At 37.7% G+C, this 12,767-nt stretch overlaps 1 protein-coding gene across 3 annotated transcripts in view; it reads right to left on the bottom strand.

Annotated features, from left to right (window-relative positions):
* The window catches only part of ETV1 (ETS variant transcription factor 1), a gene marked incomplete at its 5' end in the record, with an annotated part of 64,138 nt that extends 51,665 nt beyond the window's left edge, over window positions 1-12,473 (bottom strand). The window contains 4 exons of one of the 3 annotated variants that reach the window (XM_084216200.1): window positions 9,054-9,101; window positions 10,834-10,921; window positions 11,706-11,840; window positions 12,401-12,473. In XM_084216200.1, coding sequence (XP_084072326.1) covers window positions 9,054-9,101; window positions 10,834-10,921; window positions 11,706-11,750 — 181 coding nt within the window. Of the gene's footprint in view, window positions 1-8,536; window positions 8,598-9,053; window positions 9,102-10,833; window positions 10,922-11,705; window positions 11,984-12,400 lie in introns of those variants that run through there. The other 2 variants (XM_084216201.1, XM_084216202.1) reach the window with 2 other exon arrangements.
* Window positions 12,474-12,767: the final 294 nt, after the last annotated feature.

Raw genomic sequence — 12,767 nt, 5'->3', positions numbered from 1 at the left:
ACGTTTATTATAGATGAATACATTCAAATAACTGCACAACATTACACAGAAGCGGCGTCCTCGGAGCATGACTGTTTCTGGTACATCAAGAGAGATCCAGCTTATCTTCTCCTAACTTTGTCATCTTTTCCTCAACATCCACACTAACTGGAATCGCCGCAGCAAAGCTGCGCAAAATTCTTGTTTAAAAATACTTTCCACAGTTCTTGTCCAAAGACAAGCAAATAATTCATACGATCCTAATTAAAAGTTAACATCTGCCATGATCTGGTTACCCAATAAGATTTGAAAGGTAAATGCTGCTTATGTAATCTTTTATTGAAACTGTGACTATCAAATGTTCTCAAATACATAAATTGATAAAATGTGACTTTAGTGCCCTTCGGAACACTTTCTCGTATAGGAAATGCGTATTCCCCATTATATATGTGCAATTTCTACTAGTTTTTACATAATTTGTTTGAATTAAAAATATATATTTAATTAAAATTACTCACAATTATTTTGAATGTGCATTACAGTGCTCTTCATGGACCAGATCTCCACTCCTTTACTCAGGAAATATTTCTAATGACTTAACTGGAAGTTTTTTTCCTGGGTAAAGAGTTCAGAATCAGGCTCATAATACTGAAAAATTATTTGCCCTGGGTTTTAAAATACAATTAAAATCCTACTGTCTTAATTGCAGCAAATACCCCTTAAAAACAAATGACCTTGGAAATGTGCAAATACAGATTTGAAAAGAAGTGTGAGATAAATACACTAAGTGTAATTAGCCTTACTTTGAAAAAAAAAAAAAGCATAGCTACTGTTGCTTTGTTGTTCAGGTTTCTAATTTAAAAAAAAAAAAAAAAGAACAAAATCAAACCTGACAGTAACCTATCCTTTTTTAATAAACCAGGACATATTGGTTCCTCGTAGTTTGAAGTTGTATAAAACACTACCAACCCAAATACACCCAGTATTTTGATGAATTCAGTTTCTCTTTCTTCCAGTGAAACCACAGAAGTTTTACCAAGAATGAACTTGGGGACAGGATGAGCCCAAATACTAACACTCCTGCAATTTCTGACATTTCATGCAATTGACTACGCGTGAATGTTTGGCATTTTCCTTACAAAAATGCCAACTATTTGACTGTCACAGAAAAATCTGATTATGAAATCAAGGTCTTCTACTTAGAAATCAGTTCCTAAGATTTCTAATATTTCCACTTGTTTTTGAAGCATCTGTGAGTACATTCAGAGTTAAAGTAATTGAATCGAGTAACTTCTTGTTTACAGAAGACACATCCCACACATTTTTCTTAAGCCACTCATCATTTTCAAACGCAGCAAGGAGGCTAGCAGAATTAATTTTTTTAACATGCACCTGCATTTTATATATACATGTATATGTAGAGAGAGATATATATAAATTTGTGAATCTAGGATATCTTTAAAAGCCTCAAAGAAAACAAAACCCCCTTCTGTTTAAATAAAGAGGCTACATTTAGTGGTGGCAGAACAGGGATAGAAATCTCATATAACTTTCCAGAGAGCGTCTTCTGTGCACTGGACAGCTTCACCAATGCTTCATTCTGGTTTTATCAGTTTAATTTGACTTAGTCTAGAAAAAAATCTGTTATAGAGATTTATGTATATATCAGTAAGTAAGGTCCTTTTTTTTCCCCAGCCATAGTACTATATGAAAAAAATAAAATATATCTGGTTGAATTGTCATAGAAACCACTACATTACTGCATTACCCCTGATTTGCTCTTGTTTATGGAGTAAACAAGAATAATGTACTTTATTCATGGATCCCCAAAATTTATGAAGGTGTATTTAATAGAGATGGAGCGCATCATTTTATCGGTACTCTATAAACAGGTGGAGACTCTGCTGTCAAAATTTACTTTAAATGCAATATTAACATAGCCTTAAAAGCTCTGTAGAGAAACGAACAATGCAAGTTAAGGAGTATTTAAAACCCTACCAAATATAAACATAACAAATAACAGCAACCAAAACATTCAAACTAGGAGCATGCATTTCCATCTGGAATGCAAATTTAGTAGCATCAGTACCTGAGAAATGAACCCATAAGCCTATATGGAGAAATTAAAAGCACCTGCTAACTGGTGGAAATGAGTACTTATTTCTTTCACTTAATCTGATATTACTCCTAAACAAGCAAAACTGAAACTTGCATATGATCATACTGCTGAAATGCAAGCTCCCATCCTCATACAGAGACTCCTTCCACCAGCATCTCGCTGTGAGATGCTGCATCATTGGGATGCATCATCCCATCGCTCAGGCAGAGGAGGGCTTTTGTGCCTGGATTTTGGATAATTGCAGGTAGATTTTGCAGCAAATTAAATAGGCAGGTAAAGACACTTCAACATGAATGTCTGGAAGGAAAATGTAATTTACAGTGCCACAAATGTCTACACATTTATATACATAGGCCATTCATTTCCTCTTTTATTCATAAATACTGCAACTTAGCAAGGCCGCCGTAAAAGCTTCTGTTAACGTACACAAGACACAATGCAGAAATCAGCAAAACTTTTTTTTTACGTTGCCATTCAGAGGGAAATTGAAAAAAGATATCTGAAATGATCGCCCATCTGAATGAGAACATTTCCTTGAGCTACTTAATTATGGGGGTCTGAGAAGGAAAGTATATTCCAAAAGACTGATAAAAGGTTTTGAAGGATATTAAGCACGTGGCTTTTACTGCTTATAGCAGAAGCAGCTACATGAGTTCATTCCACATTCAGAGCCATCAAGTCTCAGACTCCTGAAGCAGACAACATCTGCAGCATAAGCTATCCAACTCAGCCTAGAATATTACCAAAAGTTTTTTTTTTTCCTTCTGACTATAGCTATAATGTCTCTAGAGGATTTGGAAAGCATGCAGAAATCTAAATGATGATCTTGAAGATGTTATCAGTTTAGGTTTTACAGTTTCACTACCTACTGAGATATGCAAACATTCACAGCACAAAAATACTTAATGCTTGTTTGTAGTTTTTAAAGCTTTAAACACTCTTTGAAAGGCTGAACTGACGGCTCATTTTGCAAAGGGAAAGCAATTTGGAGGGAAAAAAAAGTTTAGAACTCGGGCCTGTTAGCTTGCTTTCATTGCAAGTAAACAAAAAGTCCCCATTAACAAGCATCCAGGACAAAAGGAGTTAATATTTAATTAAAACCAGCTCTATCCACTGTAACAATGACCTGGAGCCAAACAAGGCAGAAGATGTATGAGTCATTCTTTCTGCCAGTGAATGAGACAGCTGATCTCCGAAGCAATTCCTCAAGACAAGCAGTCAGAACTGGAGTTCTGCCTCCATTCACAAAAACACAGTCCAGCATGAACCATGTGGCCCCAACCACAAGCTTTTCATGTCACACCCTTCCAGAAAGCTACAGCAAAGTAAACTTGAACTTTAGGCATAAACACAGTGATTTCACTGCTTTGTCTCAAGATGCAGCACAGACCTGCTGAGGAACGTTATTTAATAAATGAAAAGTTAAGCAAACTATAAAGGGCTTAAACTTAACTCTTCCTTCTCCCACTCACAAACTGCTTCCAAAAGCTCAGCTGCACTCCAGAGAAAGGTGTTCCTGTTAAAAAAAACAAAAACTGGAAACTGCCCAGAAAAACAAGAAGCTGAAAATGCTTCACTTAAAACTTTATTTTGGGTAGCAGAACACTTCCTGCGGTACTGTGTGCTCTGACCTCATGCTTCACTTTTAGAGCTAAGAGCAATTAGTTTTAAAATATCCATCATTTATTCAAAGTGGCAAAAGAAATTGAAATTGACAGGAAATTCTATATGAGCAGTAGTATTTTGGCCTCAGCTAAAATAAGACTTTGGGCCTCAACAGTAATGGATCTATTGAGTTTTCTTTGATTCATTGTCAGTTCTGAATATCTGAAAGATTGGCTAAATTGTAAGTATTCCTGCAAGAGCTGGGGTGGGGGGGTGTTGATTGGTGGCTGTACTTTTTCCATGGGAACAACTGTTTCTAACAAAGAAGCATTGGGAAGGTAAAATAATGATAAATTTCAAGATGTTAAAAAAATTATTACCCATAAGCACTGGATTTGCTGTCAAAACAACCCCAAACCCTTTTTACATAACATGAGATGCTCTGACTAATAAACTTAAATGCACTTTAAAACTAGCTCCAGATTCAAAATTCTTCCTTATGTGAATAATCCCTAGGAAGATGAAGATGGGTTTGCAGAATCTGCTCTTCATTTGCTGCTATACTAAAAATGAGAAAAAAAGTTAGCTTTTAAAAGGAGCTCTCACATTTAGTATTTTGCTACATGCCTCATGGTTAGCAAAACCCCGTCCACTTTTGAAGATTATGATTTTGAGTAAAATTATTTACTTTACTAGCAAACAAGAAAAACATGAAAAAGTTTATTATTACACAGACTGTCAGAGTTGTAGATTTTTGGTGGGTTTATTTCTTTTGGATTTTTATTTTAATAACATCCCCTTCCCTCCTTTTTGTCTAATCTAACTGCTCTTTTTTTTATGCAGATATTTATGATCACGAGCTGTATTAGAAAATCAAATCTATCAGATCACTAGAGTCCACAGGGAAGAAAAAAAAAAAAGAGAATAAAATCTTCTCTGTACTACAAACTGAAAGCGTTTTCACTTCTTTTAAGAGTGTTTGCTCCTGTCAGGCAGATTTCAGTCATGGAGGTACTAAATTACAATTTCTTGACTCTTATTGCTCCTATAAAAATGTGGATAGTTCTTGAATGTAGCTACATACCATCTGCCTTACACTGGCTAAATTTTACAACTTTTTGGCAGAAAAAAGCTAGTTAGGCAGATTAAACAAAGCCACTCTAACTAGACTAATATTTGAAGATCCAGGACTCTCTTTTATTAAAAACAATCCTTCAAGACCTAGAAACTATTTCCTTTCACACTTCCTCATTCAAGAAACAAACTACAAGTCAACACTTGCTTAGATATCACTGCAACACTGGTGGGACCTTCACATTAGGAGAACAGAGGGAAGAAACTTATTTCCTCAAGTTCATTCCAAAGTTGGACAATAATTATTTGAGAGAAATTACTTACTTTCAGATACTAAGAAGTGCCTTCTGAATACCAGTAGCCTGCAGAAGCCATCCACTCACTTTAGCAGAGTTGCGGTAGAGGCATGAACCCGTTACCTGTAGCTGTTATTTCAAGCCCTTTACTCTTTACTTAATCATTTTGTATGTTTTTCAAAACACACAAAAAATGTTATATTTTAGTTTTTGGTGTATTGCCATCTGAGAAGCTTATTATCTATTGCTCTAAGAAGCAGATCTAGTGCATTAATTTATTATTTGTCTTTGCTTGGGACGCCTTTTATACATCTTAAACAATCTTAGGAGAAATTAGTATCTAAATAATATTTTTTTTAAATCTGAGTTTTTTGTTAATTGAATATTCCCCAAACCCATAAGCTTTCACCATAGAAAGGAGACACTCACTCACTCACTAACAATTTGTTCTCTCTTCATTTTGTTCCACAACAACTAGGTAGAGCTACCATGACAAGATAACATTAGATTAATCTTTTAACTACTTTTTTCAAGTCACCGAACAATTGCTACCTGACGGAACCAATCTGATTCCAAATACATGGAATCGATAAAGCCATTTTATAGTATTATCTTGTCAAAATGTTGCCACTGAGTTATTTAAATATAAAATCCAAATAATATTTGTCTTGGTTAGCAATAGGCAACTTTAACTATTTCAAGGTTGAACATTGAAAAAAATTATTAAAGGCTTCCCATTTTCAATTTCTAGCATGAGAAAACCATTATACTCTATCTTCTGTCTTGCATAACAATTGAAACAGGGCAATCTTGGAGTTGTTTTACATCAAAATAATTTAGAGTCTTTCTTATATATATAATACTACACAGAGGGAGAAGCAAAACTCATTTCCATAAAAATCTACTATGCAGCTAGTGGAATACATTTGTGAGCTCTCTGTAAGTAGTATTCAGCCTGTTAATTATGTAGTAATAAAATATTAAACAGGTTACACAAATTGTTTACATTTGGATTAATTCTTTAATACAAGTGAACCTCCCACCATTTTCAAGAGGAAAAGAATACGTATCTTTTCTGTTTACTTGTTTGCCACCATCTTGTCACAGGTGACACTAACTGTAAAAATCTTAAGGCTAAAATATGTGATGCAGTAAGGACAGCTTCAGGAAAAGCAAAACAAAGAAAAATCCACAAGCATTATTTTTGTGTGTCATAAAATGCAACTCACTTTCTTCTCCTAACTACTACGTAGATTTTTGACCTGGTTACTCCCCAGTGGGGATCTGAACTTGTGGGAGAAACCTGGTCAGCTGCCACTGCTTTTCTTAAAAAGGGTCAAGATGTTTTAAAATTTCATGGTCATTTCCCTGGCTCTAGAGCATTATGAAAAGAAATATGTAAACAGTACTGATGCTGCCAAATTGGCAGACTTCTAGCCTAGGAAGGTCCAGAAAAACATAAATGGACACATCTAGCAATGGGTAAACAAGTCTGATTTCAAAATCTGTTTCCTGGCTAAGCTCATCCATATAGACATTTGAGCAGAGCTACAATATCCTCAAACACATATTATAAAGACTAACAGAAGTTGTTAAGGGTGTTGTTTGGTTTTTTTTTTTTCCATAAAACTTTGGGATCAAGGTAATAGCTCAATATTTGATGCTGCCATCTAAACTTTTAATTTCAGTTTTAGTTTAACCTTATGAAAAGCCATGCAAAGTTTGTTTCATGAAACAGCCCAAACCATGGCATGGCCCCAAACAGAGATTTCTTAAAGTATTTCTAGAACATTGAAAAACCTGTAATATTTAGTTGCAATATAGTGTGGACAAATAGTGTTATTTAGATTTATTTCTTTCTCCTGTGTAAAAAAAAAAAAAAGGAACTTTTCTTTTAATTTTTAAGTATTTTCCAGATTATTTTATCTGCCTTTATAAATGTTATTCAACCTAGCTGACATGGGACTAGACACCTTCTCTCAAAACCTATCTAAATTTATTCAGTGAAATACTCTCTGTTAAAGAGGTTAAAAGGCTCTCAAACAAATGATTCTAGTCTAAAATAACCAGTGCCTTCAGGAAAAAAAATGCCATTACAGTAATTTAGGTACCTATGGAAATGATCAAATTTCAGTTTTAAATTCTGCATTATTTTTCTAAAATTCCATTATTATCTGCACATGCATTATGAGTCTGCCTGTATTTTTTCTGACTTACGATCAAAGAAATTTAACCATTTTTCAGAAACAAAACCATCCATGCCAGTGAAACAATAAAACTGAAAGTTAACCTCTAAATTAAAATGTAGTATCTTTTCAGTAGCATTTTAACATGTTTCTGGTTTGCTAACGTGAATGAGATGATACAATGTAAAGAGCTCCTTAGGAAAATCACCACAGGGAGACAGCTACAGCTGATCATTATACTACAAAATTATCTTAGTCCAGGACAGCCTATTTTCAATTATTAGGGAAGACTTGTATTAGTTCATTAAAATATATCCTCTGTTCCATTCATTTCAGGAGGAGTTTTTGATTATGCACAGAATAACCCCATACTAAAACTAATACTAGCAGAATAGAAATGTCATCAAAATAAACAATACCTCACAACTTACTAACAAGTAAAGAAACCACACAAAAAGCTGCTAAAACAGAATCAGGGCATAAACAAGTAGTCAGCAATGTTTCCCTTTCTATGAACACTAACAGCAAGCATTTCACCCCAACATCCCTCCTTTAAAACAAAAACAAAACAAACAAACAAAAACCCTCAAAAAGAAAAAAAAATCCAAAAAACAAACAAACAAAAAACCCCCCAAAAAAAACCCAAAACAAAAACTGAACACAGAACATCTCTTCTATAAACAGCTGTGCATAGTCCTGTACAGGAAAAATCTTAAACATATATGAATACTCACATTCATTTAAATCAGGATGAACCTGGAGAGATTATTTTAACTTGCATCAAATTCATATCTATTTCAGATGCAGAAGTTTACATAAAAAAATTGACCAGAAATATTAAGAAGAGATAATGCACAAAAATCTTTATGCTTCAAATAAACAGTACTGCAAATATCAAAGAAAAAAAAATAGAAAATGCTGCTGAAAACAAATAGACTTGAACAAGCAAAAAGGTACCTTGCAACTTGCTAAAGTTCTAATGCAGCAGCTCATTTTTGTTACTGTTAAATTAATATCTCAACAACTACTCGAAATTCAGATTTGCAAATGATTGTTCTTAAACCTTGTCTCTTCACTAGAAAGTGCTCTGCAAGATTATTTGAAATACTTAAAAGAGCATGCATGTGTAAAACAGACCGATGTTAGTTTTCTAATCACCCGGTACAGAATCTCACAACTACAAATACAAAGACAAAAATAACATGCAAAATATTTAAAGGTTTCTAAAAAAAAAAAAAAAAGAAAGAAAAAGTACTGGTTAAGCATTTCATACACACCTAATGTTCTGTGTTGTGAACAAGGTGGAAAGAAGACACTTGCACTTAAATCTTGAAGCATCCCGTCCCGATGAACCCAGAGAAACTAATTTCTGCCATCAGAAAAGTACTCCACCAGAACACCAAATAATTATATGTGCTGCTGAAAAGGAAACAGCAAGCCCAGTTCTGGCTGTATGTAGTCTCTCGAGGTACAATAATATAAACCTGATCAATTGCAATTAAAATCTGAACAGAGGCTTAGAACTTGAAGTCTTGGTGCATTAGTTCTTGCCAAAAGCAGATGTGATTGTGAGCTGGAAGCAATTTCTCCTGGTAATTTGTGATGACACTGGGTAGAGCAGCCCCAGAGTCCCCAAAGACAAACTCATCAGAGGCTCTAATGTATGCATGACACATGAGGTGGCTCTTTTAGAGCTCAATTAATTGGGCTGAACATTAAGACAGCAAGTTCAGGACTTTTTTTTTCCCCTCCAGAGTTGTTTTTCCTCTTTTTACAAGCAGTTTTTTCCCTTACCTTCTGCAAGCCATGTCTCCTGTAATTGGCTCAGATCTTGAAAGAGTTCTGCAAAAAGATAAAGACATGGATAAAATGTAATCTCTTCAAAAGATTAAAATAGGTTCAAAAATATATTTTTCCTTAAGAGCAATATACATTAATTCTGGTTTGGCAGTCAAGTGTACAGAAAAAGCAGGCATTCTGAGGCATCAGTTACTGATTTTTCTACACCTATTAATAAAAACCCAAGCACTTACTGTATTTTCAGCTCTTGAAATAATAACCAGAACCTTAACAGAGCTCTGTAGTATAAAAGGCTCATTCAGCAACACATAGAAAAGTTAAAAATCATAATATTTCTTACAGGTGAACAATTTCTACTTATACAATTCAGGCCTCCTCCTGTATTATCTGCCCCAGATAAAGCTTGCTTGGACTTCCACAGTTCTGCCTGAGCAACAACTGAGTATTTTTAATAGTAGGGTCATAACTATCATATAAAAATTCTGAAGCCGTGACCTGAGATGCTGCAATAGCAAAGAGAAATGGGAAATCTTTTGTACTTCCCCTAATGTTTTACTTCATATGACATGAGAATCACCACTATTTCCTCTATGCTGTACTCACTGTACTTCTTTAGGACTAAAACCACCTTCTTCATGGGCTGAATTTAGCAGCAGCTTATCTTTTGCAATGTACTCTGCTTTACTTATAATGGGTGTAAAGCAGAGCAGCATTCAGCTTGCTTGCAAACCTCAGAAACTCAGTTACGACAATTCTGTTTGCTAAGACTAAGTAGGATATTTGAACTAACAAATGGTTTATTTTTAATTTACTGTATTTTGAGAGAGACTTCCTCTTTTATGAATGCTGACAGATAACTATTTACATATACTTAAATGACAGAGGCTATTCATTTATCCTGTGGACTGATACCCCACATGCACATTGGGAAACGATTTAACTGAAACTCAGAAAGTTCCTTTTTTTTTTTTGAATCTACTTTTCCAGGCAAGTATGGATTTGAAAAGTGTGTCAGTGTGTTCTTACCCTGATAAGATTTACACAGGGGTAAGTTATAGGCCTCTACATATCTTCCTGTATGTCTCATGTACTTTCAGGGCTGTAGGCGTAGCATAATACAGACTTTGTAACCTAAAGAAGTGTTAACAGCTATTACCAGCCTACAGTTCTCAAGCTACAGTCCTGAGTGGCTACTGATGGGACTAAGTTACAAACCTTTGGGCCTCCAAAACTTTCTCCACTCTAGGTTCCTTTAATGGAAATTCCCTGGATTTTTAACCCTGTTAGTGTTATACAACCACAGAAACAGGGCAGCAGGCACCAGAACCCTGACTATACAGTAAAGCTGGTGAAAATCAAATCTCCCCACCCACATTCTCTCACTCCTGCTACCACTAGTGAAGACGTACCAGGGAAAAGGACCTTAAAAGATGGGAGGGATGAAGAATGCCCTAAATATGAAGAGGCTTGATGGTGAAAACCCAGGTGCCATGACTTGTGTCAGATGCCGCAAAGGCTTGGCCTCAGTGCATGACATCGTTGTGCCACATGTGCACAAAATGCAACAGGGTAAGTCAAGGAAAGACTTTCAACTTTATAAATTTATTGCCTTTGCCAGTTTGTTTTGCATTAGTAAATGTAGTTTTCTTGTCAAGTTTGTTCAGATTGATCTAGATATATTTATCTCAAAAATAAATAAATAAAGAGCTCTGAAAAGCTTCTCTGCATTAGTAAGAAAAGGAGGGGAAGAGGGGGGGGAACAACAAGCCCTCACCTTCTGAATCATGAGCCAGGTCTCGGTTAATGAATTTTCTTTTCCTGACATTTGTCGGTCTCTCATTACAGTTTCTCCCACGCGGATTCTATAAACAGGAAAGATCAGTTACTTTAGAAATCTGAGGTTTGAGATTTGGTTGGGTTTCTTTTGGGCTTTTTTTAATTAATCAGGAATATGCAAAGTTGGCATAAATTCTTTACATTTTCAAGCAGGGACTTCTTGCCAGCCTTCAACTTCTAACAAAAGATATTGCTGAGCACCTAATATCCTCCCAAAGATTCCTATATCTAAACGCAACACATTTCTATCTATGTAGACATCAATTTGTACAATACATGTATAATGTGCTCAAGCAGCAACACAATGCCAATCGTGTTTTTAGCATCTAAAGTATACAAACCTACACAATAGCCCATAAATCCCCATAGCATAAGCTATGCAGGAGAACCCAGACATGAAATTATAATAGACCGCTTTGTTTCCCTGTGTTACTTATAAAATTGTTTGCAAAGTCCTGAAAGAAAAAAAAAATCAGAGAGGAAAAAAAAAGGTTAATGTTTGCCTCAACTTCATTCTTTTGAACGTTGCAGGCAAACGCAGCCAGAAACTTTGAATGCAGCTGCTGCTGCTCTCGCCTCCCTCATCCGCTAATCATGTGCATGATTTTTTAATCATCCCAAAACTGTCTTTAAAAGAACACGATGCTTTATTGCAATAACTAAGAAGATAGGCTCATCTTGCAAGCAAAGCTCCCAGATGAAGAGTCGCCCCTACAGCCGTAACAAAGCAGAGACTGTGTCTGTAAAACTCCCCCACAGAAATAAGTCGGAGTCAAGTTTATAAACACCAACTTTGAACTGATCACTCACATTGGTGACCATGTAAGGCACTTGCTGGTCATAAAATCCATCCATTCTGCAGCTCTTTCACGAGTCTTAGCTCAGTGTTTTTATTTACTGGGCATTTGATCTGGAGATTTCCTCGGGATCTGGACTCCAATCAGCCTAGAGGGGAATACAAGATGGCTTTTAGATTTAAAAAAAAAAAAAAAAAAAAAAAAAAAAAAAAAAGGCAGCATGAATGAACTGCTTGCATTTGCATACCTAATTAACCTCAAAGAGTCCCATTCATAAAAACAACCCTCCCTTCTCTGCCTTCACCTGGGTTACACGCTCCTGCCAGCAAAACGCGGAGCAGAAGCACTCCGCGGCGGCGGCCGGCGGGGCGAGAGGCAGGGCTTTATTTACACTGCGCGCCGCGCCCGCGGGCGATCCGCGCCGGCGGCAGCCCCGGCTCTCGCAAGCGTGTGCTCAACTCGTAATGGCGAACGCGGGGCTCGCCGCGCACCTCGCGGCGGCGGCGGCGCCCGGCGGCCACGCACTCGCCGCCCTCACACACACCCACACACACACACACACAGACAGACACACAGACACACACACGCACAGACACGGCCCCCCCGCCCCGCGCACCAGCCACCTTCTCCCACAGGATCGCTCCCGCAGCCCCACCGCCGCCGCGCAATCCTGCGGGGCGGCGGGCAAAGTTGCGGGGGAAGACCCACCTGAAGGCCACGCGCGGCGATCGGCTGCAAAAAATTCCCTCCAATTTTAATAAAAACATTAATTATTCCCCGGCACTTCCCCCTTGGAAGCCGCGAGCGCCACTGACAGAGCTCAATCCCGTGGTTTTTCCTCTCCTCCTCCTCCAGGGGCCCCCGAGCCGCGCCGGCGGATCCCCGCCGCCCATTGGCTCCCCGCGCCCCCCGCCGGATCGCCGATCGCCGCGCGCCCGCCCGCCCCGGCCCCGGCCCCGGCCCCGGCCCCGCCGCCCCGCCCGGCCCCGCGGGGGGCGACTCCCGCCGCTGCCCCGGCCCGCGCCGCCGGCGGGGAGCGCCTCGGAAGTCGCGCTCGGGTGCCCGGCGGTATCCC

The sequence above is a fragment of the Fringilla coelebs genome (assembly GCF_963513975.1).
Source record: "Fringilla coelebs genome assembly, chromosome: 1".
Classification (NCBI taxonomy): domain Eukaryota; kingdom Metazoa; phylum Chordata; class Aves; order Passeriformes; family Fringillidae; genus Fringilla; species Fringilla coelebs.
This window is presented reverse-complemented; position numbering and strand designations above follow the sequence as displayed.